We start from the raw sequence: 26,302 nt of genomic DNA, 5'->3' as shown, positions 1-26,302 counted from the left end.
TTCTTATAGAAGTAATGGCTACTAAGAAGGCTGTTTTATAAGTCAGATGTTTGAGACTACTTTTATGCATGGGCTCGAAGGGCGGGCCCATGAGTTTAGATAGCACCACGTTCAGGTCCCATCCTGGTGGTGGGTTGGAAATTGGAGGATGAAGTCTCTTTACTCCTTCCATGAAAGCTTTAACCACTGGTATTTTCCACCACGAGACCTTGTTATGGGAAGTGGTGTATGCCGACAGGGCTGCCAGGTGTACTTTCAGTGAGTTAAAAACCAATCCTGCATCTAGCAGGTGGAGCATGTATGTAACAATAGTGGAAGGAGTGCATTCAATTGGGTTGATTTGTTTATTCTGGCACCAAATAACAAATCTCCTCCATTTGTCAAAGTAGCAGTGCCTTGTGTTTGGTTTCCTAGATTCTTTTAGGATGTCCATACATCTTTGTGGTAGATTGAGATGTCCAAACTCTATGACCTCAGGAGCCATGCTGCGAGGTTCATTGAGTTGGGTTGAGGATGCACTGTTTGACCCTGGTGCTGGGACAGAAGGTTGTACCAGGTTGGAAGTCTGATGGGTTCGCACACCGCCATCCTGTGTAAGTGTGGGAACCAAGGTTGTCTTGCCCACATGGGAGCAATTAGGACGAGCGTCATCGACTCTCTGTTCATCTTGTTGACCACCTTCCTGATGAGAGGAGTTGGTGGAAAAGCGTACGCAAACATCCCTGACCAGTTCATCCACAGGGCGTTCCCCTGGGAGTCTGGTTGGGGGAACCTGGATGCAAATCCTGGGCATTGTTTGTTTTCGCTTGTGGCGAATAAGTCTATAGTGGGGCAACCCCACTGAGAGAAGATGTCTTCTACAACCTCTTTGTGTAGAACCCATTCGTGTTCCTCTGGGAGGGAGTCTCTGCTTAAAGCATCCGCTAGGGAATTGAGCTCCCCTGGAACATGTTGTGATGACAGGAAGATGTTCCGTCTGAGTGCCCATATCCAGATTTTCTGGGCAAGCTTGGACAGATTTGGTGAACGAGTCCCTCCTTGCTTGTTCAGGTAGAACATGGCTGTTGTGCTGTCCGTCCGGATTTGCACTGCCAGGTTGAGCAGGTAGGGCTCGAATGCTAGAAGTGCTCTGAATACTGCCAGAAGTTCTAGCAGGTTGATGTGGTTCCTGGCTACTGAGGGAGACCAGAGACCTTGGGCTGTGTGGAGGAGATGGTGAGCTCCCCACCCAGTGAGGCATGCATCGGTAGTGACTATTGCCTGTACCTCGGGATCGTGAAAAGGTTTCCCCTGAGCAAGATTTACTCTTGTCCACCAGTGAAGGCTTTGTACCAATGTTGGCGAAACGACCACTAGATCGTCCCACTGACCCCTTGCCTGAGACCACTGTTTCGCCAACCATTCCTGCATGGGACGCATGCGCAGTCGCGCGTGGGGGACCAGGTAAATGCATGAAGCCAACATGCCCAGCAAACGCATTGCTTTGCGTACCGTTATTTGGCGACCGGCCTGATATTGCGGAATTTGCAGTAGTATATTCCGAATTCTTTCCTCTGAAGGAAACGTTAACCCTCTTTGAGTATCCAGGATAGCTCCTAGGAACTGTTTGGAGGTGCTTGGCACTAGGCTTGATTTCTTCTCGTTGATTGAGAAGCCTAATTCGTGAAGGAGGTCGATAGTCCTTTGAATGTTTGTCCTGCAAATCACTGGGGTTTCCCCCGTTATGAGCCAGTCGTCCAGATAAGGGTATACTGGGATAGCTTTCCTGCGTAGGTGTGCAGCCGCCACCGCCAGTACCTTGGTGAATACCCTTGGTGCCGAAGCTATCCCGAAGGGCAGAACTTTGAACTGATAGTGTTGACTGTCCACCTTGAAGCGTAGGTACTTTCTGTGCGCTGGGAGCATGGAAATATGAAAATAGGCATCTTTCATATCCAAAGTTGCCATGTAATCCCCCTTTTTTAGGAGGCGGATTACCTCTTGTAGTGTAGTCATACGAAACTTTTGGGGCTTGACATACTTGTTGGCAGGCCGCAAGTCCAATACTGGGCGCATTGTTAAGTCTTTCTTTGGAACAAGGAAGTAAGTTGAATAAATACCCTTGTTTACCTGGTGACTTGGGACGATTTCTATCACGTCCTTTTGGAGCAGATTGTAGATCTCCTCGAGGAGGATCTTCTGATGTTCTAAAGAGTGGACTTTTTGTCTTGGAGGATGGTTTCGGGGACGTTGCAGTAGTTCTATACAGTACCCATTGGATACCGTTGACAGCACCCATCTGTCGGATGTTATCCCTTCCCATGCCTGGGTGAAGCTGGATATTCGTCCCCCTACTGGGGTTGTATGGGAATGGACCCTGAAATGAGCGTCACTGCTTTGGTGGAAGCGTGCCGCCTCCTTTACTGGGGCTGCCTCTGCCTCTACCACGTCCTCTTCTACTAGCCCTACCATACCCCTGGGTAGACTGTTGTGAGTTGGTGTTCCACTGTGTACCCTGGGTGTGGGAATAGCTATTTCCTCTATTGGAATTTTGGCCGCGGGGGCGACGAAAATTGCCGTTCCCTCTTTGGTTAGGTGGTTTTGTAGTTAACTGGCCAAGGGATTTGAGGGTGTCGAATTCCTCCTTAGCGTTTTTTAGAGCGTCCTCGACTGCCTTTCCAAACAGGAGATCACTTTCCACTGGTTTGTCTAAGAGTGCAGCTTGTGTTTCTGCTTTGAATCCCGACTGCCTCAACCAAGCATGTCTTTTGATGACAGTCCCCTCTGCTATAATTCTACCCGCATTGTCTGCGGCGTCCAAAGTTGCTTTTAAAATGCAGCCTGAGACGTTTCTTCCCTCTGCACAAATGCGAGATAGCTGGCTCTTAAGGGGTTCGGGAGCGGAATCTATTAGTGCTGCCACTTCTTCCCACTGATGGCAGTTGTAGCTGGCCAACAGTGTGGTGGAATTCGCGATTCTGGTTTGGTAGGCTGCCGTGGAAGCTACTTTTCTACCAAAACCATAGAGTTTCTTACTTTCCTTGTCGGGGGGAGCCTCAGAGGAAGATAATGGGGTTCCAGCTCTCTTGCGGGTGTTAGTTACGACTAGAGAGTCTGGCTTAAGTTGACCTCTAATATATAGAGGGTCCGACTGGGCTGCTTTAAACAGCTTCTCTACTCTCGGGTTTACAGGTCTTGTCAGGTTTGGGTTGATAAGGGATGGTGCTATTCTGCGTTGAATAGATTTCAGGATGGGAATGGTCTGGGCTACTGTCTTCCTTTCCCCTATTAGTTCCTCCGCGAAGTCCCTCTCTTCTTGGACACCTTGTGTGTCTATGTGGAAGTGGTTAGCTGCCCGAGAGAGCAGTTCATTCAGGAGGGGCTGATTATCTATTGGGGAATCAGACACTGGGGCTTCCCTTTCGACTGGTGAGTCCATTCTGAAAATATCTGGGCTATTTTCTGGCTCATCCTCGTCTTCGTCCTCCCCGTAATAATCTGACACTGCGAGATCTTCTGGCGTCTCAAATTCCTGACCCTCTATAAGGGAAGAGTCTCCTTGGCCTGTAGGGAAAAGGCAAGAATAGGGTTGGACCTCAAAGGGGTCTGAAGCCTTTAATGGTGGCTCGACCCGGGGCCTTTTATTTGAAGGGATAGGGTCCCTTGAACCTGAGGGAGAAGATTCCTGAGGGTTTAAAGCTAGGAGTTGGTCAGGGTGTCTTTCGAAGAAATTTGCCAAGGAAGACATCCTTGACATTACTCTGTCAATGTCCTCGCATGACCAGAGTTTGGAGCTTGGGGTGACCTTGCTGGAACTTTCTATGGACTGTCCCTGAGAAGACTTGGACGGGGAAGTCAGTTCTCTTGTTGTGGAGGATTGCAAGGGTTGTTTCCGTTGCTGCTTACCTCCTTCCCCGTGGGTGGAAGTGTGTTTACCATTTCCCTTATCTTTCGACGCCTGGCGTCGAGGATCGGAGGTGGAATGCCTGTGTTTCGAACTAGGCTTCGAAACTGGGCCCTCCTTACTCCCAAGTGATGTACCCTTTTCCTGGGGTGCAGGCTGGGGATGGAAGTCGTGTTCGTCTCCGGACGAGTGATCTTCCGTGATGTTAATGGGCGAGGCACTATGTGCAAGTGTGGAGGCTTGCCTGACGTCGTGCGGCGACCTCGACCGGGACCGCCCAGAGGACGTCCTTTCGGACCGCTCCTTCTGTGCCTCTTTTCGAGGTTTCGACGACGTCGAATCTCGGGTGGCTTTTTTGTGTTTAGCGTGTGTATGTGTAACGCTTTTGTCCCCGGGGGACTTCCCCATAGTCGCCGGGACGGACGACCTTCCGAGGCCGGGGACGTGCGTTAGGCTGTCTTTCGACGCCTTGGTGCCCTCGCCGTCCAAAAGTCCGGCGTCGCTGCCGTCGCTGAAGGTACCCTCCGCCTCCATAGCTGCTAGCTTGGCGTGGTGGGCCCAACGCTTGGTGGAGCGGTCCTTAAGAGTTTTGGTCTTAAACCTACTACAGGCCCTGCAACCCGCCTCGGGGTGGTCTCTGGGCAGGCAAAGATTGCACGTAGTGTGCTTATCTACCCAAGGGTATTTCTTATTACACTTGGGGCAAAACTGAAAGGGCGTACCCTCCATACGCGCCTGTGGGCAGCGGGCAAGTGTGTGTAGGTAAGAAGGTGTCTATATGATTATATATATAACCGAGTGTGGAAGTGTACCACCCCCCACTCTCCCTACTTGTAGGGCCGAGGCCAGCGGCCCAGGCCGAGGCGGAAGCCTCAAGGCCCAATCCGTCGGGTATTCGACGTTGATCTCCTCCCCGGTTCGGCGTCGAGATGTTGATCGACGTAAGGGTGACAAAACGGGGCAAATTAGAATTAGTTTTGAGTGCAAATATGGCAAAGCCAGGGAACTCCGATGAAGTGCTTCCGACCAGAATGGCGGAAAAAAACAATCTGGGGATCCTAGACGCGTGAGGGATCATGGGTACAGTGGACGTCACACTAGGGATAGTATTACTGGCACGCCCTGTGTCGACGCCCATTTTCGATTTTCGAAAAACAAACTGTAATACTCCGCAGCTTCCACTAGATGTCGGCCTATGCACAGCATGTGATCTAAGCAGATTCCACAAGCCTCAGAAATATATATATATAATCTGCTTAGATTCACATGATGTGCATAGGCCAACATCTAATGGAAGCTACAGAGTATTAAAGTTTGTTTTTCGAAACTCAAAAATGGGCGTCGAACCAGGGCGTGCCAGTAATACTATCCCTAGTGTGACATACCCTGTACCCATGATCCCTCACACGTGTAGGACACTTAGATTGTTTTTTTCCGCCATACTAGTCGGACACATGTTGCGGAGTTCCCTTGGCTTTAGCCGTTTATACTTAAAATTACCGTTAAAAAAACGTCCCTGTTCACTTCCACCCTACGCCAAAGATCGACGCCGGTGAAGATCGAGGAGACCAGCCGTCGAGGACTACCACAACAGACTTTGGGCCTTGGAAGGCCTCGGCCCTGTACAGTAGGGAGAGTGGGAGGTGGTCATACAGGCTTCTTTCCCACCTTTTTTCCTACATATACCCGCCCGCTGCCATTTTGTAACATATGGAGAGTACTCCATTCAAATTCTGCCCTAACTGTAATAGGAAGTTTCCCTGGGTGGATAAGCACAATACGTGCAATCTGTGTCTCTCACAAGACCATCCTGAGGCTACCTGTCGAGCTTGCAAGCTCTTCAAGTGAAAACCCTTAAGGACCGCTCAACTAAATGCTGGGCCCACTACATCAGGCAGCTAGAGGCCATGAAGGTGGAGGGTACATTCAGCGATGGCAGCAACGCTGCCGAATCGGACGGCAAGGGAAAGGGGTGACTTCGGACACCCACGCGCAGGCCCCCGACCCCGAAGGACTGGCCGGCGGCCATGTTGTGGGGACAACACCCGGCGGCAAAAGCGTGACACATACTACCTCCACTAAACACATCAGCCCCGGCCATGACTCGTCACACGTGGGATACATTATTATTAATAATTATTATTAACGACAATATATGGGATACATTACTCAAGGTAATCGTATTTCTGATGGTTGTATCTGCTTAGATTCACATGCTATGCATAGACCAACATCTAGTGGTAGGCGCGGAGCATTACATTTTTTGTTTTTGAAACTCAAAAAGGGATGTGGACAGGGTGTGCCAGTAATACTATCCCTAGTGTGACGTCTCCTGCACCCATGGTCCTTCATGCGTCGAGGTCCCTCAGATGGTTTTGTTTCTGACATGAGGTAGCATGAATTGTAGCACGAGTACAGATGTAATGAAGCAGATAAGAGTAGATAGAGCCAGAAAACACCTATGCATCCACAGGGTAGGAAGGGTGGGCGCATGTGAATCTAAGCAGATACAAGCATCAGAAATACAATTGCAGTGGGTAATGTATCCCTTCTGAGGCTTGTGGATCTGCTTAGATCACATGCTATGCATAGACCAGCGAGCAGTGTCAGGAGAAGGTGGTGGGTTGTGAGAAGGTACAGTAGCAAATAGATGTTTTAGCACCGCTTGGTCCACCTGTGCATCTGCTTTAGAATGTGTGTCAATGCAGTAGTGCCGAGTAATATTGTGGATGGAACTCCGTGTACCTGCTTTGCAAATGGTGTCAAGAGGGACGTGTGCAATAAAGGCCAAAGTAGCTCCTGTACCTCTGGTAGAGTGAGCTCTTAGTGTGAATGGCAGAGTTTTGTTTCATAGGGAGTAGCAGAGCTGTATGCATTTCACTATCCATCTGGAGATGGCGTTTTTAGAAACGTGATCACCTTCTCTGCCTTGTGCTATGGAGACAAAATGTTGGTCTGTTTATCCTAGCGGTTTACTCTTGAACTGCCCTCATTACATCTAGTGTATGGAGGTTTTTCTCAGCTAAGTAAGAAGGATTTTCAAAGAAAGCGGGTAGTTCATTGGACTGGTTTACATGGAACTTGGATATGAACCTTGGTGAAAACCTAGGGTGTGTTCTTAGTACCAACTTGTCTTTGTGGATAACAAAGAAAGGGTCTTGCACTGACAAAGCTTGTAGCTCACTGACTCTTGTTATTGAGGTGATGGCTACCAGAAGAGCGGTGTTGTATGTTAGGTGTGTAAGGTTGGATTTGTGCATAGGCTCGAAGGGACGACCTATGAGCTTTCAGACTACCACATTGAGATCCCACCCTGGGGGTGGGTTGGAAATAGGGGGTGGGGAGGAGGAGTCTCTTTCCTTCCTCCATGAAAGCCTTAACAGGGACTTTCCACCAGGACACCTTGTTTTGTGAAGTGGTGTAGGCGGACAGAGCCGCTAGGTGAACCTTGATGGAGTTAAATACTAGGCCAGAGTCTAGTAAGTGGAGCATGTAGTGAAGAATGTGTAATGGAGTACATTCAATAGGGTTTACATTTTTTGACTGGTACCTTGTTACAAATCTTTTCCATTTGTTGAAGTAACAGTATCTGGTGTTAGATTTACGTGCCTCCTTGAGGATATCCATACACCTTTGAAGTAGTTTTACATGACCAAACTCTTGACTTCAGGAGCCAAGCTGCCAAGTTCATAGATTGAGGATGTGGGTGCAACGTTGTCTGCCCGTTTTGGGTGAGCACGTTGAAGGGGCACAGGAGTTGGATTGGGTCGCACATCGCCAGTTTGAGCAGATGCGGAAACCAAGGTTGTCTCACCTACATTGGAGCAACAAGGATTATAGTTGCTTATTCCTGGTGCATTTTGTGCACTGTTCTGCTCAGGAGCGGTGTCAGTGGAAAAGCGTAGGCAAATTTTCCTCAACAGCTCATCCATAGGGTGTTCCCTTTGGATCTGGGTTGGTGAAACCTGGACATTGTGCATTTTGGCTTGTGGCGAACAAGTCTAAAGGAAGATAGCCCCAGAGGGCAAAGATATCGTCTACAATTCCTTTGTTGAGTTGCCACTCGTATCTCTGCTTAGAGAGTCTGCTAGAGAATTGAGTTCCCCTGGAACGTGTTGAGATACTAGGAAAATGTTCCGCTTGAGAGCCCACTTCCACATTTTTGGGGCTAGCCTGGACAGACTTGGAGAGTGTGTGCCTCCCTGCTTGTTTATGTAAAACATGGCAGTGGCACTATCTTTGAGGACTTGCACCGTTTGACCCGTTAGATGCACCTGAAAAGCTTGTAGGGCATCGAGTATTGGTAGTAGTGCCAAAAGGGTGATGTGATTTTGGGCTGTGATCTGTATTCACAGGCCATGAGCTGTGTGGTTAAGGTAATGGGCTACCCATCCGGAGAATGAGGCGTCTGTTGCAACAATCGCTTGCACAGGAGGATTGTGAAAGGGTTTTCCTCTTGATAGATTTTCCTTTGTCCACCAGTGTAGTGCTTGTACTAGGGTTAGCGAAACAACCACTAGATCGTCCCACTGACCGCTTGCCTGAGACCACTGTTTTGCAAACCACTCTTGCATTGGGTGCATGCGCAATCGTGCTTGCGGAACCAGGTAAATGCATGAATCCATCATCCCGAGCAAGCCATTGCTTTGCGTACGGTTATTTGGCGACCGGCCAGATAGTGAGGTATTTGCAGCAGTATGTTTTGTACTCTTTCGTTTGAGTGGAAGACTAGCTCCTCTTCCGTTGTTATGATGGCTCCTAAGAACTGTTTGCTTATGCTTGGAACAAGACTTGATTTTTTTCTCATTGATTGAGAATCCCAATTGGAACAGAAGGTTGATTGTTCTTTGGGTATTTTGCAAATTTGAGGGGATTCCCCTCTTATTAGCCAGTCGTCCAGATAAGGGTACACTGGGACTAATTCTCTGCGTAAGTGCGCCGCCACTTCCGCTAATATCTTTTGTGAATATCCTTGGGGCAGAGGCTATGCCGAAGGGTAGTACCTTGAATTGGTAGTGTTGATTTGCTATTTTGAAGCGCAGGAATTTTCTGTGCGCTGGGAACATTGAAATATGAAAGTATGCATATTTCATGTGCAAAATTGTCATGTATTCCCTTTGTTTTAGCAGTGGGATTACTTCTTGTAGCGTAATCATGTAAAAACTTCAGAGGCTTGACATAAGTGTTCGCAGGGCACAGGTCTAGGACAGGGCGCATTCTAAGTTCTTTCTTTGGCACAAGGAAGTACACTGAATAGATACCCTTGTTTAGCTGGTTTGCCGGGATGATTTCTATTATGGCATCCTTTAGTAGCAGTGCTTTGACCTCTACCAGCAGAATGCGCTGTTCCTCCTGCGTCGTTTGTCATGGCCTTGGCGGATTGTTGGGTGATGTTTGTTCTATGTAATAGCCTCCTGCCACAGTGGAAAGTACCTACTTGTCTGACGTGATCCCCTCCCATGCTTGGGTAAAATGAGAAATTCGACCTCCTACTGGAGAAGCATGGGAGGGGACCTGGAGCGGGTGGTCATTGATTTGGGGGGGTAGAGCCTTTGGGGAAGTAGGATCTGCCTCTACTTCTCGACGTTCTGTGGCCCCTCTGAAAACTTTGTTTCTGCGAAGAACCCCAAGATGAAGTCTGCCCGCCCTGGTTGTAGTTGGAGGACCGCTGGGAGTTTTGTCAGCTAAAATGCACCTCTCTGCACAAATGGTTTGTTTGTGAGCTGTCCCAGGGATTTAAGGGTTTCATACTCCTCTTTAGCACTTTTCAGTGCGTCCGACCATTTTCCAAATAAGGCCTCAGGCTCAGTTGGCATATTTAAAAGAGTGGCTTGAGTTCCCAACTTGAAACCTGATTGACGTAGCCATGCAGGACTTTTAATGAGGGTACCCTCAGCTACTATCTGGCCTGCATTATCTGCTGCGTCCAAATTATTTTTCAGGATGCAGCTTTCCACTGGTTTACCTCAGATAATGTTTTTAAAAGCTGTGTTTTCAGGGACTCTGAGGCAGAGTCATGTCATCCCACTTGTGGCAATTATAACTCGCCAGGAGCGTAGTGTTGTTAGCTATCCTTACTTGGTAAGCTGCCGAGGAAGCTACTTTCTTGCCGAGTGTGTAAATTGTTTTGCTCTCCTTGTCAGGAAGGGCTTCAGCAGAGGCTAAAGGTGTGCCCGCTCTTTTCCTTGTGGTGGTCACCATGAGAGAGTCGGGCTTTAGCTGCCGCCTGATGTACAGTGGGTCTGACGGGGCTGGTCTAAACATCTTCTCAATGCAAAGGTTGATTTCCCTCTTAAGGTTGGCGGTAAGTAAAGAAGGCTGAATGCACCTATGGATAGATGGCATGAACTGTGCTGCAGATCTTTTATCCCCGAGGATGTCCTCTACAAAGTCCTTGTCGACTTGTGCCTCCTGTGTACCTATTTTAAAATGTTCTGCAGCTTTTGAAAGAAGATTATACTGGAGCTGGTTATCCACAGAGGCATCAGCCACAGGTTGGTCAATACGTTATGGATATTGAATGATGTATACATACATCATTATCATAATAATATTGGACTGTATCCTCTATGTCCCCTTGGTCTTCTATTGAGCCAGGGTCCTGCGAACCTGAAGTGTCAAAATAGTATAGGTCATCAAATATGTTTTGAGAGGTAGAGGTAATAGGCTGTGCCGTGTCTAGGGGGGGGGTCTTTGGGCGTCGGGCTGCTTATTAGCTGCTTCACCTTGAGGGGGCCTCTTGGAGGTTGGATAGTTGATCAGGGTGTTGATCAAAAAAGTTAACAAACGCTAGACATTCTCATTACTCTATCGAATTGTTCTGGGGTCCATTGAGAGGAGCTTGGTAAAACTGTGGGAACAGGGGTAGGGAAAGGCTCTGGTGCAGAGGGCTGTTTGTGGTACATTGCCCCTAAAAGGGTGTCACTAGGGGCAGAGTGTTGTTTATCCTTTGAAACCAGTGTTTTTGAGGATAGGTGTGTCGAAAAATGTGGAGTTTTTAGAAGTCTTGGATTTGATTAGTGTCTGGCAGTTCTCTCATTTTTGAATTATTAGTAAGGCCTGTCGATGCGTATTTCGATGCACGGTCACCAGTACCCGAGGACTTGTCTGATTTGCTTGGGCTGTTGGAAACAGACTTCAGCATCTGTTTTGGGGGCCTGTCATGTGGCGAAACCGATGGCCCAGAGGACATGGACTTTTTGGACCTTCCCATCGACACTGCCTGTGGCTTACCGGTCAATGACGCGGGTGACTGTCGGCCATGGTGGTGTGTTTAGTGTGGCGAACAGTGTGGGTTATTGAGCTGCCGGATGTCGTCTCTGTAGCAGAACCGCCGGCCTGCCTGTTGGAGTCGGGGGCTCGCAAGCGGGAAACCGCTGGGTCCCAATCGCCCTCTGCGTCACTTAGGATGCCGATACTGCCATCGCTCGAGGCTTCAAGAGGTCCATGGCGGCGTCAGCCTGCATGGCGCGGTGGGCCTAGTGTTTAGTTTTCCGGTCCTTTAGTGTCTTGGACTGAAACAGTTTGCAGGACTTGCACTGTTTTTCAGAATGGTCCTTAGGAAGGCAGAGATTACGCACCCTGTGTGAGTCCTTCCAGGGAAACTTCCTGTTACAGGAAGGATAATATTTAAACGGTGTGTTTAATAGGGAAAGGGGCATTCTCTAAAAGAGATGAATTATGACCTCCCCCACTCTCCCGACTGTGCAGGGCCGAGGCCGGTTGCGGCCTATGTAGGCCACAAACAAAGTTCGTCGAAACGGGTGATAACTTGTCGTCGACCAATGGTCTTGTCCTCGAAAGCCGTCGCTAGAGATCTTGCGGTGTACAGCTGTCAAAAGGATAGAAAGAAAAATTAAATTTAAACTTCGGATAAGTAAAGGCATTAGCCAGAAGAAGGAACTCTGCAACTTGCGTCTGACTATGATGGAGGAAAAAAAACAATCGAGGGAATTCAACGCGTGAAGGACCATGGGTACAGGAGACGCCACACTAGGGATAGTATTACTGGCACGCCCAGTCGACGTCCCTTTTCGAGTTTCGAAAACAAAATATGTAATACTCTGCGGCTCCCACCAGATGTCAGCCTATGCATAACATATGATCTAAGCAGATCCACAAGCCTCCAATTAAATATATATATAGTTCAGGGTAAACACTTTAACGTTGGAGTGATTACTGTAAACAAGTAAATGTGAGTATTATGTACTTAGTGATTCAAGCATACAACCCTTTTTATTACATGTTCCCAATAATACGCTTTCATTTTATGCAAAACAGCCAGGAACGCTTATTGGTGCCATTTGGCCCATTTCTAACAATTGCATTTCTAAACAGTGGAACAGGAGTGGACCAGACTGTCCATCTTGAAATAACCATATATCAGATACTTTATATGGTTATTCTAGGTTTTGATTTTTTTTTTATTTTAGATTTATAAAGCGCCCAGCGGCCCGGAGGCATCATGGCGCTGTTACAGGATATTCACTTAATACAGGTTAGGAACATTTCAGAAGCAGTAATGCAGGCTGTGACATAAATTTCATAGGCAGTAGTACAGGTTAAAATGACAGTGCTGAGGGTATTCCAAGGTTACAGAGGAACATTATTGGAGACAGTACTTTATGTCAATTGGTCTAGTTAAATAGCTTTGTTTTTAGCAACTTTCTAAATACTGTGAGGGATATTTCGTTTCTTAAGCTGAGCGGGAGCGCATTCCAGGCTTTTGGGGCTAAGACTTCAAAACTGGTGCCGCCAGCTTTAGCTCTGTTAAATGCTGGGACTGAGAGTAGGTGAGAGTATTGGTCATGTTTTGTTCTGTCGGCCGGAGCCTAGCGTATTCTTTCTGCTAGGGAAATGTGCTCTCTCCTGGGGATACTTAGGGCGGCTCTAAGGGCGCTGTTTTGTGCAATTTGTAATCTGTTAATGTTATTTGCAGATGTGCCTAGGAGTAGGATGTTGCAGTCACGTTTTGCGCCAATTGTTGCTCTGGCGATGTTAAGGCAGTTATTTGGCGACAGGTGGGGTTTTACTGCATTTATGATTTTTGTTTTAAGTTCCGCTGACGAAGAAATGGCACTGACTTGTCTGTCCATTGATAAGGTGGAGTCCAAATATACACCAAGAGTTTTCACTGCAGTAGAGGCTGTAATAACAGTTCTCAATACTGAAAGAGCTGTATTTGTCGTCTAGTTTTTTTTAGGCATTCTTTTGGGCCTTCCCAAAATTCCAGTAGAATTTATGTCTTTTCCCCATTTAGGCAGAGACCATTGTCTGCCATCCAAGCCTGGATGTGTGCATATGTTTTCTGGAGGGTGTTGAGGTCTTGTTCATAGTTTCCTGTTAGGGTGAGAAGAATTTGTATGTCGTCGGCATAGTTGGTGAAAGCTATGCCGAATTCTTCTAGGTCGCTGAACAGGGGGAGGGGGAGAGGGAATAGATTGTGGAGAGTGGGGAGGTGCATGATCCTTGTGGCACTCCACAATCAATGGGGGATGGAGAAGCTGAGGCCTGGTTGGAGAAGACCTCATAGCTCGGCCCTCCAGGATTGAGGATTTGCCTTTGTCCATGGCTTCGCGTAATTGATTCTTAAGGTCCAGTAGGGCTGATTCCGTAACGTGACGCGGGCGGAGCCCGATTGTCTTTTACCTAGGATATTATGAGTTTCCAGGTAGGACTGGATCTGTAAATAGGCAGCCTTGTCAAGAATTTTCAGCAGGAATGGCACTGTGGTAATTGGACAGTAGTTGTTTGGGGAGTCGGGGTCAAGGGTGGGTTTCTTTAGTAATGGTCGAACCCATGTTTCCTTGAGGGCAGGCGGGACGGTGCTGTTGGCGAAGGAGGCATTGATAAAGGTAGTGATGAATGGGGCCAGAGGTGTTGCACAATCTTTGAGTAAATTGGCTGGGCATGTGTCTCCTTTACATAGCAATGGTTTGGTACGCTTCATGATCCTTGTGACTTCAGGGATGGTGACTTCTCTGAATGCAAAAGGTATGGGTTTGTTTGTGCAATGTGGAGTGTCTGAGTGTCTGATAATGTGCTTTGCTCAGTAAGATCAGTAACATTCTTATTAGACCTACAATGTATAAAGCGACTATTAGAAATGAACACTGTAAATTCATATTATAAATATAGCCTGTCTAAAGTATTAATATTTTTCATTTTTCCTCTTTGTGTAGGGTAGCCTCAACTCGCTCATAGCCCATGTGTGTTAGTTAGTCATATCTCGCACTTAGCCGATTTGTGTAAAACCTCATCTCTCCAATTAACTAATATAATATGCCTACATGCAGTGAGCCCAATTGCGCCAGCTAGCCAAATTCTGCTTTTAGACTACCTGTGTCAGGCAGCAACCCTCTGCTGTTAGCCCAATTGTGTCATGTAGCCACACATTGCATTTAGCAATTGCAAGGACCACCCATGTGTCTCACTGGGATAGAATTGTGAAGATTAGCTTCACCTCACACCTAAATAGATTTGTGAAGATTTGTCACGCGTAACATTTAGATAGATGTGAAGTTTAGCCATGCAGCACATTTAGATAGATGTGAAGATTAGACAAGCAGCACTTTTAGGTACATTTGTGAAGATTAGCCATGCATCACATTTGGATAGATCTGTAAAGATTAGCCATGTGGCACATTTAGATACATTTGTGAAGATTAGCCACGTGTCACATTTAGACTGTGAAATTAACCATGCGTATCACTGTATAGAATTAAAAGAAGCAAAAGAAGGTCTGGGAGTCCCTCTACCAGCATGAACACAGCCCATTGACTTGTTCTAGGGTGGATCGCCCCAGAAGAGTCTCAACCATGCTTTAGCTCACTGCATTTTTCACAGAGGAGAAATTCCCATATGTATACAGTCTTTGTCCAGCACCAAACTGCTAGGCAAATATCCTCTGAACAAGAGTACCAACAACAACCCCAGACACGTGTTTGGCTCCATTTTGCTGGACAATCACTGAAACCTGGAATCCGAAGCATGAATACACAGAGGCAGCTGGAAGATACTGCTGCACCAACCATTGCCAGCATCAACTCCCGGAGCCCTGTCCTCTTTCGACAAGTACCGGGGGACTAATTCATGGCTCAGGTCATCTTCACTAGGTAGAAGGGGCCTAGCTAGAGCTGAAGTCTGTGGTCATCCTTCATTTTTGCCTGCAGACCCTTTCTGAGCCACCAAGACAGATTCTCCTGGCTATTACAAAGACACATTCTTCCTCGGCTTGGTTGTTGAAGCAAAGGTGCCATTCATTGTTGAAGTCTGAAGTCCAGCTCCTGTGGAAATCCTGAACAGTGAGATCTGAACAGAGACCGAAACCTGTGGAAAATGGCATCTACACCAAGGCATACAGCTCTGGAACCATAAAGAAAGAGGAAGAACAATTAAACCAACTAGTTGGGCTACAATTGTGTGCTGCAGATCTAAATTCTCATGCCTGTACAGAGAAAAGGGACTGGTGGTTGGGCCTAAGAGCGTTCTTGAAGGAGGTGACGCGACGGATGCGATTGCACATGGACCCTGGATCCAGATTTTGCAATTATGCTGCTCTGCATCATGCTCTAGTTTCGCCCCCAAAGGATCAAATATTGCTATGAGTGTGGAGGAAAGTGGATGGGAGAAAGATGAACAGTGGGGATGGAAACTCAATCAGCCTCCGTGTGTCTTAAACATTCATAACAAGGGGACCACTGCATCCTCATCAAGAGCTGTGGGGTTGAATTGTCCCTTGCAGTCAGTTCCAGAGCCAGTGCATAGGTACTGTGATCAAAAAGGGCAGAGAACATCAATTTAAGCCCAACAAGATAAGACTCTGAGAACATCCTGAAAGTATGCAGATGCATTACCTCATTGATAGATGAAAGAGAGTTCCCCCGCACCAAAGCTAAACAGCGGATGAAGTGGCAACTAGGTGACTGCCAAGACAGAATTCATATTTCTTGGGGCTCCTAGGGCCTCCTTTAAGAGCCACTCAACCTTTGGCCTCCCCGCTGCTTTGTTTTTTTAGATAATTGACATCATTCTGATGGCCAGAGTGTCCCCTTGCCATTACAACCCTTTATTCCTTATGAGAGGTACATGGTGGGCTTAGAAATTGCTGGAAGCTGGGCGCTATTTAGCTACTGCTTGTAGCTTAGGAGAGCCTGGTTAGCTGGACACCAACAGATACCAGGATCTACTTTTGGCTCCCGGTCAACTGGTGCTGTTCAAACACACATGCGACATTAACTTTAAGTATTTGAGAAACTTTAATAAGAAGAGTTAGGACACATCTTGTACACATTTAAGCATAATGGATCATACAAAATGGGCAAAATGTTTAAGTGTGCATCTCATCTGGAATTAAGATTTGTGGCTTGCTGGGTATCCGCTCCTGGTTCCCCAAAGGTAGCGCCTGCCTACTGGGTGTGGCCTGACACCCAGGAGATGGAATTAGCTTCTGCTCACTGAATCTTTGAATCCTGCATGACACCTGACCTCACCCCACCCCCTCAGGTGCCCTAGGGTGATTCTATCACCCTACATAGGTTTTAGGGAGTAGGTTGGTGGCAGCTATACTTTAGTTTTGGCTTCAAGCGCTTTTACTGCATTAGGAGGCTAATGTGCTTTGTAGATAGCCATTGGGGCACCAGTAAAAAATAATGTTTTAGATTTTGCTCTCAACCCTTTTGTAGTTTAGGGTTCCCTTAGTTCAGGGCAACCACGAAGTGCCTTAAAATGACCTTTCTGGCCACTTGGACTACGTGAACCCAAAAGGGCAGCCTTCATATTTGTATAAATTGGTTTTAGCCAGTTTGGTCCCTGAACTCCCCCCTCTCACTTCCTGTGTGGTAGCTTTGACCAAGTGGCAGTCCTACTGACCAACCATATAACCCTTTTCCCTCAGCCCCCGCTAGAGATTTGTGGGCTGGAATTTAGCCAGCCCCTTCTTGCAACTGCCTGATTGCCTCTCTTCATTTACAGCTCTGCTACTTGGAGGAAGCAGATCTGCTGACCTACTTAAAAAGGTATTCCCCCTCAGTTTCCCCAATCATTTTTGCCGTTTAAATGCCTTATTTGGTCTTCAGATGGATTTTCAGAATCATCCCTGTGGACTTATTCTGATGAACAGGGCCAAACTCTATCTAGGTAGTGTGACTGAGCAACAAGGCTTAGACTGAGGAGGGCATGAGAGTGGTGAAGGGTTCACACACAGAGAACTCTTAATAATGCAAGTTAGACAGAATCTATAAAAATACTGTTATTTATTTAGGTCTTAGACAAACTGTTGGCAATGAAAAACCACAAGTAACCCACAAAAGAATTCCCTACCATTACATACACATTCACCTTGGTGTGCCCTGTTGCAAGCACCAACACTTCACTTTTAAAATACACTTAGAATCAGTTTGCAGAATACTGTAGATGTAGTAAACCAACAGAATAAAACAATTGAACCAGTTAGGAACACACTACGAAACCTGGAAATCACAGGTACTGTTCTTTAAAAGTTCTTCCCTTGCTAGGTACCAATATAGGTCTTTTCAGGAGGCGAGGATGCTCTTTATAAAGATGAACAAGTGTTGGCTTCAGACAAGAGGTAGTTTGTAAGTGTTCCAAGTATAATATGAACAGGAGGAATGTTCTTATCTTACCCCTCTCCCAAGACAACCACCTGTTAGGCAGAAACCTGTGCAGTTCCCTCTGGGACCACTGCAAAAGATTTAAGACTACAGGTGTTTGGCAGTAAACCCACTTGGTAGCAGTCTGTACCACAAAGATTTACTTGGTAGCTGTGGCTGAGCAGTCAGACTTCCCTCAAGAAGAGTTAGGCAGTATACAGAGTATTCACAATAGGTCAAAAGAATGCAATAGAACAAGTAAACACTAACCAGGGCTTGGTGTAAAAGAGATATAATAATGTATTTAAAACCACATCTAGAAAAACACACAGGCACAATTAGTAAGCAATTCAAAAACACGGTCACTAAAAGATATACACTCCGTTAGAAGAATATTAGACAAGTCTTAAGTAAAGCCCCACTTATTTTCAGACAGCGGTGAGCGCTTAACGCAGATGGCACTCTAATAATTTGTTTTAAAAGGTAGAGAAAAGGCAGAGAATAAATTGAAATAGGTCCCAACACTTTTACAAGAACACAACAAGAGAGGAAGGCAAAGTAAAACCGTGTAGTTAGAGTTTAGTAGGCCGGATCCACTTTAAGAGAATCAAAACGAAATGTGTCCAAGGTCACACGGTTGCAGTGCACAAAAGTCTTGTAACGGTTCAAAAAGGAGTTGGACCAAAGAAAGGGACCAGTTATAAGGTCAAGGCGGCCAGCCCAGTCCAGAAGGTTAAGGGGTTATTATTACCTTGTAGCAATCTTTAGAAAGGGAGGCCTGGCGGACACGGTACCTTAAAGTGGGGGGGGCAGTTGTTCCTGGCAGCGGATGCAAGTCGGTGCTTCGTCCGTGGGAAGAGAGAATCTCGTCGGGGAGGAAGACAGGAGTCCGTTGCACTGCCAGGGAAGAAACCAGCCGCGGAGTTCTCAGTTAAAAGGAACAGTCCTTTAGTTCGCGGTCCAGTGGTAAGTGGCTATCCGGTTGCCAAGGTGCTTGGCACGGGCAATTCGACCACAAGCCGGTCTGGGGTGCGGTGAGAAGAAGGTAAACTGGTTGTGCCCACCAGTCAGGGGAAGAAGCCTCTCCAGCCGGGAGATCTTCTTTGTCGTCGGGAAGTGGTGAGTCGGTTCAGCAGGGCTCCACCGGTGGTGTCGTCGTGGTAGGTCGGCTCAGCTTCTCCCTCGTCGGATTCTCAGGTCCTGTGGCGACTTCTGAAGTTCCAGTCCCCAAAGCCCTGCTTTTATGCAGCACACCCCCATTCACTCAGCCTAGCTGTCAATCAAACATGCTAAGTGGTGAGCCGGCCGGCTCACCACCTGGGCCAATCACACAAGAGTGCGACTTGAGTTACCAAGGTAACTCAGTCCAGGGTGCCTAAACCCCCTCCTACACCCTTGTGGTACCCAGACAGAGTGGCTACACTTTTGGAGGCTTCTGTGGAGAAGCCCGCCAAAAAGCGGAACAAAGGGCTCGACTTCGGTTGGAGTCACAGAAGAGAACACAAACGCCATTTTAGAATCGAGTCCTGGCAAAAAATACCAACCGGCGAATTAATATTAAATAAATAAACCAGCGGTATGTTTGAGGCTATGAGAATTAAATAATTAAAGTTGGTAGCCTCGAACAATGGGAAAATCCCATAGGAATATATTTGCGGTCGAATATAAAAAGTAGTATCCACTGCCACCAGCCAAAACTCGATCAGGGGGGACGGAGACGTGCCCCCTCGACTACCAGAACCCGGGGCAATCGAATTGCCCCGACCAGTACGTCCACAATATGATGGTTTGTACTGGTTTCTGTTAATAATTTGGGACTAGTAAAGCCAATGGTGACTTTACATGCCCTGGGAGACAGTAGTCAGTCCCAGGGTATGGAGTCTATGGTGGGGTGTCACTATGACACCACTGTGTTACTGCACGGAGGGTGCTGTGTAACACATAGTAAAAAACACATGAGACCCTATGGAGTAAAGGACCCCATAGCCCATAAAACACATTAGCAGTCAAAGGAACACCATAAATCATGTCCAAGAGTGGGAGAAAGAGAGTCTCACTCTTGGCAGGAGAAAAAAAACTCCAGAAATCCAGCAAAGCTGCTGGGGGACTCACTAGCTTAGGAAATTCAGCCTAAAGAGAGAATTCTCCCTAACACCACCAATGGTGAGATGCACGTGAGGATGCAGGACCAGAAGACCACTGTTCAAGGCTAGGCAAGGGACAGGTAGAGTCCTGCTACTTTGCGGTTCCGTCCCGATCGATTCTGGACACTAGACAGATGGACACTTGGGACACACAAACTACTGGACCACTCCAGCAATGACCTCCGAGGTCTCACTGGACACGATGCAGGAGGCAGCGATGACCACTTGAAGAAAATGGCAGAAGGCAACCATTGCTGGAGAAACAAAAAAAAACTGGTCCTGCAAGGCCCCTGTTCGTGGTGGACAGCTGCCACTTGAGGGAAATGCTTCTTGTTCTACAACCTGAATTTCTGCAGAGCACCAGTCCAGCAAAGTAGCCAAGGACGCCATCTGGCTAGCCCACAGAAGGATTGCAGGACTCTTCAGAGTGCTTCCAATGGCTGGATCTTCGAGCAGAGGTCGGAACTGGTTGTTCTCACCGGTCCAGTGGTCAAAGCACCAATTAAGTTCTTCAGGAGATCTGTAGAGAGACGGGCATTCACCAAGCAAGTGAAGAAAGTGCTACAGGCCAGCTCCCAACTACAAGGTCCATGTCTTGTTGCAGATTCCCCATTTAATCCAGAATCTGGGTTGGAGTTGCCCCCATCTCACCAATAGTAAAGGATCTGTACAATTCTGGACATCCTTGGGCCACTGCATCAGCCCAGCAACAGACACGGGCACAGATTGAGGGTCCAGAGCGACCCGACCCCCGCATCCAGTAACACACACAGACTTTACCCGGGATAGCTGGAACTTTCCCCAGAAAGGGCTTACCATATGTGGAAAAACCGGCCCTTCCAGGGCAATAGAAAAGCCAAACTACAGATGGCAGGACAGGCGAAAAACCTGTGGCACTGACATTTTTAGAGTATATGGTACTAAATTACATTATGCCGAAAAATGCAAAAGTGCACATGACTATGAAAAAGAAAATGGCTAATAAGTATCCTCTGCCACTAGCCTATCCTGGACACATCATGCAAGTAACCGCAAAGTGGCCAAATAAAAGTCAAAGTGACAAATTGTCGCTACCACACTTCACAGAAGGTGAGGTGGGGAACACAGAGAATTTTACTATGGAAAATTGAGTTCTCCTATACTTGTAGTCATAGGGACGAATAAAAGCAAGAGAAGCAAAAAGGCTTTACTTACCTCCAAAAGTCAGGAAAGATGCAAGACAACAGAAATACGTGGGAATCTCATTGATGTCTATGGGTGGAAAACCGCAAATAATAAACATCTTTCTCCTAACACTTGGCTATACTGGCTCAGTACAGTGCCATGGACATATCCCAATTTGTTTCTTTTTTCCTCGGAAGGTCCAGTCTGGGCCTCCTGAAGTCTCCAGTTGTCTCCTCATATCTACTGTGTCAAGCACTTCACAATTTGACCTTTGTCTGGGCCGTTTATCGCCAACACCTGGCATTTACGGCCAGAATCCTCCAGTTGGCGGTGAGCTTGTGACACTAGACATTTTGCCCTAGAGTCACAGGTCCCAATGTAGTTCTCTTCAGAAGGTTGGGGATCTTTTTAAGAGTCTGTACAATAGTAGTCAAAGCCTAAAGGCAGTTTGTAACTGTCTCAAACTTAGATAACAATTGAAGAAAGGTTCTTAGCAGGACCTCTCCCAATCCAACCACCTTAGGAAAAACCCAGGGAAAATCCTTGTCCATAACACTAAGGTTCATGGTCGGGTAAGGGAGAGGTAGGGTAAGGACTTTACGCCTGTTAACCCCATGGAGGTTGGGGGAGGGAGTTAGAGGGTAGGAATAGGTACGCTTACTCACCCCCTGAACTCTGCTTCACTCAGGGCCGACCATAGAAGTTCCTGAAATAGCTGGGCCCCCTTCTCTCCTACCTTAGTTCCATTGAAGGCGGTCCATGGGTCTCAGGTACATAGGTCACTTTCGGTGTCAGGCTTTTGGATCTAGCTAGTTCATGGTTCTGTGCTCCAATGGTTCTGAACTCTTCTACTAGACTGAAGAAAAGATCACCACTCTGGCGACCACCTCAGAGGATTCCCAGGACGTAATGCAGGTAGCAATCAGCGATGGCCACTGTAATGAAATGGAAGCCTACCCTTGTGACAGAAACCAAGAAACTGCTCCTACTAGGCCTCTCTTCCTGGTGGAGAGTTGCAACTGCAGGGGGATGCTTCTTGTTTTGTAAGGCGGGTATCTGCAGAGTCCCAAAGATCAACTTGAGACCGACTGATACAGCAAGGCCACCCAAGTTGAAGCTGGTCAGCCCACGGGATTGTTCCAGACACTTCTGAAGGCTTCCAAAGACAGGATCCTGGACACATGTAAATAACCAAAATGTTACAAATAACAAAGCTACAGGGACGGAAAGTGTCTCTACCGCACTTCACATAAGGTGATGTGTGTATGGAAAAACAAACACGGAGTTTTACTATGGGGAACACAGCTCCCCTGCACTAATAGCCATATGGCCCGATCAGTGCCCACAAAACAAATTAGCTTATCAAAAGGGCAGTTAAGTAAGAAGTATTCACTGGCCCCCACAAAAGTCAGAACAGGTTCAAAACAGCAGCACAAAGTTGTGTGTCCTTTCGGATGTTTATGGAGGGAAAGCAGCAAAATATAAAATCTTTCGTAACAATTGCATAAAGTAATTTTTTTAGAAAAGGCCAGCTAGGAAATCAGTGATACAGATGGACAATCAGCCCTCCCCCAAATAAAAATCCCAGTTAAGTACTTAAATTGGGACACGTCTAAAGTAGACTGCAGCTTTTCAAGAAACATCTGATCGGTCCAAGGGGAGAGAAGGGCCTAAGGTATCGATAAAACTTCATGCGTAAAGGTAGCCAGTGCCTGTGTGGAAGCAAAGCTGCGCATGCACACATCCTCCCATTTTGTTTTAGGCATTGCATTAAAAAGCTAAATTCCCATACTTAAAGGTATTGATGTAAAAGGGATCTGAAAGAAGGGGAAAAGTACCAGTAACTTGATTAGTCTACAAATGAACTCCACTTATTACAGTTGGGCGTACAGATTGTTTTCCCTACTCTCACTTTGTACATATACATTTTATGTCCAGCTTACTGAATAATAGAGTACTAAAAAGAACTTCTCTCTGCTAGACCCATCCACATCGCCAACCCATATGTTTTTGCTTTCACAGTGCTGGAAGAAATCTGATTAGTTTTAAGTTGACTTGCTTTCTATTCTGCTCAGGAAAGGGGAACACGAATCTCAATCAGGTGGCCAGTAAGATAACAATCTGCTTATAAACTGAGAAAACAGGATCACGGGTTGACAGACATCAAGCATTTCAAGAAGTTACAGCTTGTAAATCTGCAACAGTGGAAGTTCTGCTAACATGAGAGAGTTTTTAGGGGCAGCACCTCTAGAAAAATACAGTTGTAAGCAGAGAAGGAACACTGTTCTCACACCTGCCCAGAGCTATAATGGCTTTCCCATGAGATAGGAATGCAAAATACCTGCCCAGGGCTGTCATAGCTTCACCCTCATCGTTGCAGCTCAGTAGTGTCTTCATGTTAGCATCAAGGATGGCCAGCGACACTTGCAGGATGAGCTTGATACCCTCATAAAAGAAACAGTCCACCACCACCACAGCACTCTCAAAGGGCATGACACTAAGGAAGAGGGTAAGGAACCAGGAAAGCGAAATGGTGGAGATGACACCCAGCTCCTGCATCTTCTCTGCCAGCTCAGGCAGGCACTCGCGCGTCAACTCCTCAAAAACACCCTGATCCACGAGAGCACCTAGAGGAAGAGAGATAAAGAGAGTTTGACACATGGTCAAAGGTTGTATGGAAAAGATATTTGAAGGTCAAAGGTAACTTTAGTACCAAAAATCTTTTATGTTAAGCCTAAAGGCCAAAGCGGCAAGAGGAAAAGCGTGAAGCACACAGATCCAGTAGCCTGTAATAGTATGCTACTAGCGTTATTTTCACACGTGTCTCAGCAATCAGAGTGATTAATGGAGCTAGTGAAGTGGTGAATCTAGAATGCTGTTGGTCTGAGTAACGCCACACTCGCACCTTCACCAGCTCAATTAATTGTTTGAATCTGACATCCCCAGACTAGGACATCCTCTTCCATCACTAACTACTTTAACAGCAGACAACAGAAATGTAAGCCTTGACAAAGCTCTCCTATAACACAAAACACGTGTTGAGATCACTCCTTTGTTCCTCACTGCCAATATATTCACATTCAAATACCAATACAGATAAATGCGACTTTAGACTGATGGTTCCTACAGTGCAACTGTGCTACCAGTGGGTGGTTATTCCTCAAATCCTTACCGGGATACTGGTCGTGTACCCCTCATTCCCGATCACTAATCAATGCTCTGAAACCTCAAAAATTAAAGGAACACAACATGGCTAAAACACTACACTTCAACCCAATCCATCACTAGAATCCTTTCCTTGAAAAATAAAAAAGTAAAGATAGAATGGATTAAGCTAAACTGTTGTCTATAGGTTTATTGGCAAAATAAGGAATTGGGGAAAAACAAAGCCTGAAAGTTCACATTACTTCACTAAAGAACCACTATAAGACCACTTTGGCTTTGTGGGCGCAAGGAAGGCTGTATTCAGGAAGTCCTCTTTAGCCTCATAGGGACTGATAGTCCACAAGCTATCTTAACAGTCCATCGCCAAGGTGAGTGGCTGCAATACTAAGAAGATGAAAGTGGATGAAAATCTGCAGGGAAAAAGTCCATGCAGTAAAAGCAAAGGTGCACAATATACACAACTGGAAAGAGGAAGTTACAAAAAATAGTAAGCGACTATGGGAGAATGAAAGAAATTGTGGACAAATGCAAATTATGCTTTTGATTTGCTAAGTTCCAGGGCGACTATGGTCCTTATTTCAGAAAATCAGAAAAGTACCTAAAATGTTGACGCTTACCATTATGAAAGACTGAAATCCAAAATACGCACTAGCCTAATAAAGGTATTGTTAATGAAAGGTAATTTACTACCCGTGCTTTTAAAAAAAAAAAAAATTAACCTTGCATTTTTGGCATGCTAACATGGAATACTCCTTTACATTTTTAACAGATAGGTCATTCGCTTGTTCACAATTCGCTCATCACAATGTATGCTGGGGTTAAGAAATGAGAAGCCACAGGACTCACCAACCACACGTGTGTTGTAGTAATCAGGAAGCATCCGCTCGCATAGTGATACTAGGAGCCAGAAGGCTTCCTCCTCGCTGCAGTACAGCAGCAGCACAGAAGTCACAATGTTCATTGCCTGCAGAAGGGTAGAGATATAGGGGTAGGTTGAGTACAGAGCATGGAGGGGTGCCTGTGCAAAAGGTACTGTACAACTACTTCTGGGGGGGCACAACAGAGGGGATGGAAAGAGTGAGTTAGACAGCACGGGAGGAGGTTTGTGCAGCAAGTACCTCTGAGATACTGCTGTGGAGAGGTACTGCGAAAGGCACTGAGACCGGGAGTAGGTGAACACTCGGCAGTGATATTTTCTTTTAACAGTACTGCAGGGAGGCAGATGAACACTTACAAGCAAGGAAAAGAAATTACACATCTTATGAAGCATGACAGACATTAGCAATGTGGGGATTCCTGATATACAGGCGTCTCTGTCTCTGACTGTTGTCCACTACCCATCCCTCCCAGAACTTGTGCAGTCCAATGATTAACCAAATTCTTTCAGCCAATGGCCTTTAGGGCACTGGAATCACATCAATCTACCACACATGAAAGTACAAGTGAGAATATAACATTGCATGATAAGGTATGTAGGCAATAAATATGCAGAGCCCTTTTACATGAGACTTTGGGACTGGTACACTTGCAATAGTGTTGGGAAGGAGAGAGGGTCTTCTGCACACCCCTACGTGATACCAAAGGAGAAATAACCGCTAAGAGCACATCCAGGGAGTAGGGGGTATACATACAGGAGGGTGCACAATCACCCTAGAGCATGCAATGCAAGTTATATGGTAAATGCAGCAATGCGGGAGTGAACGCCATGTTGGCGAGCAGCAGCCATCTTCAGAGTTAGGCCCAAGCGCGGCGAACAACATTTTGTGAGTTAGTATTAGGCCCCTTGCATGAGTGTGAACATCGCCCCCACCAAGATCTCACAGAGTCCATCAAATCCTCCATTGTTCTAAGAAAGTTACAGGCCATCGCGCCATGGAAAGAATGCACCCTGCAAGGTCATGTGAAAGGAGCAGAGTGCCTCTTGGCAGTACCATCCCAGGGGATAGATAGCAAAGCCCTCCTGCCCCCCCAACGATCCCCACACGTGAAATACAGCTTTGCCATGCTTTCATCCCCATGACCCCCGCATGCCATGACACTGTCCAAACCCAGACCACTGACCAAAAAACATTTACACCCCTCGATCGAGCACTAAGATCAAAAGGCAAGGCTATCGCGCCTATAGAAATGGGTCACGTGATGTGTGGTGAAGTGCAGGGTAGCATCAAAATGATAAACCAAAGCTAGGTGGAGTAGCTTGCGAGTTGCTGATCTGTCTGGGAGCGAGTGAAGCGTATGAGTAAGTGTGAACTCGGCTCTCTCCCAAAGCCCATCCATGTAAATGCCAGGAGCTTGTTACAACGATAAAATAACATTGTTTGTGTTAGTAGCCAATT

The 26,302-nt window shown here is 46.6% G+C and overlaps 1 protein-coding gene across 3 annotated transcripts in view; it reads right to left on the bottom strand.

Annotated features, from left to right (window-relative positions):
• The window catches only part of LOC138582632 (TBC1 domain family member 9B-like), a 1,499,720-nt gene that overhangs the window by 596,528 nt on the left and 876,890 nt on the right, over positions 1–26,302 (bottom strand). For all 3 annotated transcript variants that reach the window (XM_069654093.1, XM_069654091.1, XM_069654092.1), the window contains exons 11-12: positions 24,813–24,930; positions 23,143–23,428 (exon numbers count right to left, since the gene is read on the bottom strand). In XM_069654093.1, the coding sequence (XP_069510194.1) occupies positions 23,143–23,428; positions 24,813–24,930 (404 nt within the window). The remainder of the gene's footprint in view (positions 1–23,142; positions 23,429–24,812; positions 24,931–26,302) is intronic.

The sequence above is a fragment of the Ambystoma mexicanum genome, chromosome 3q (genome assembly GCF_040938575.1).
Source record: "Ambystoma mexicanum isolate Mex_15411 chromosome 3q, UKY_AmexF1_1, whole genome shotgun sequence".
Lineage (NCBI taxonomy): Eukaryota > Metazoa > Chordata > Amphibia > Caudata > Ambystomatidae > Ambystoma > Ambystoma mexicanum.
Note: the sequence above shows the minus strand (reverse complement) of the source record. Positions and strands in the feature narration are given on the sequence as shown.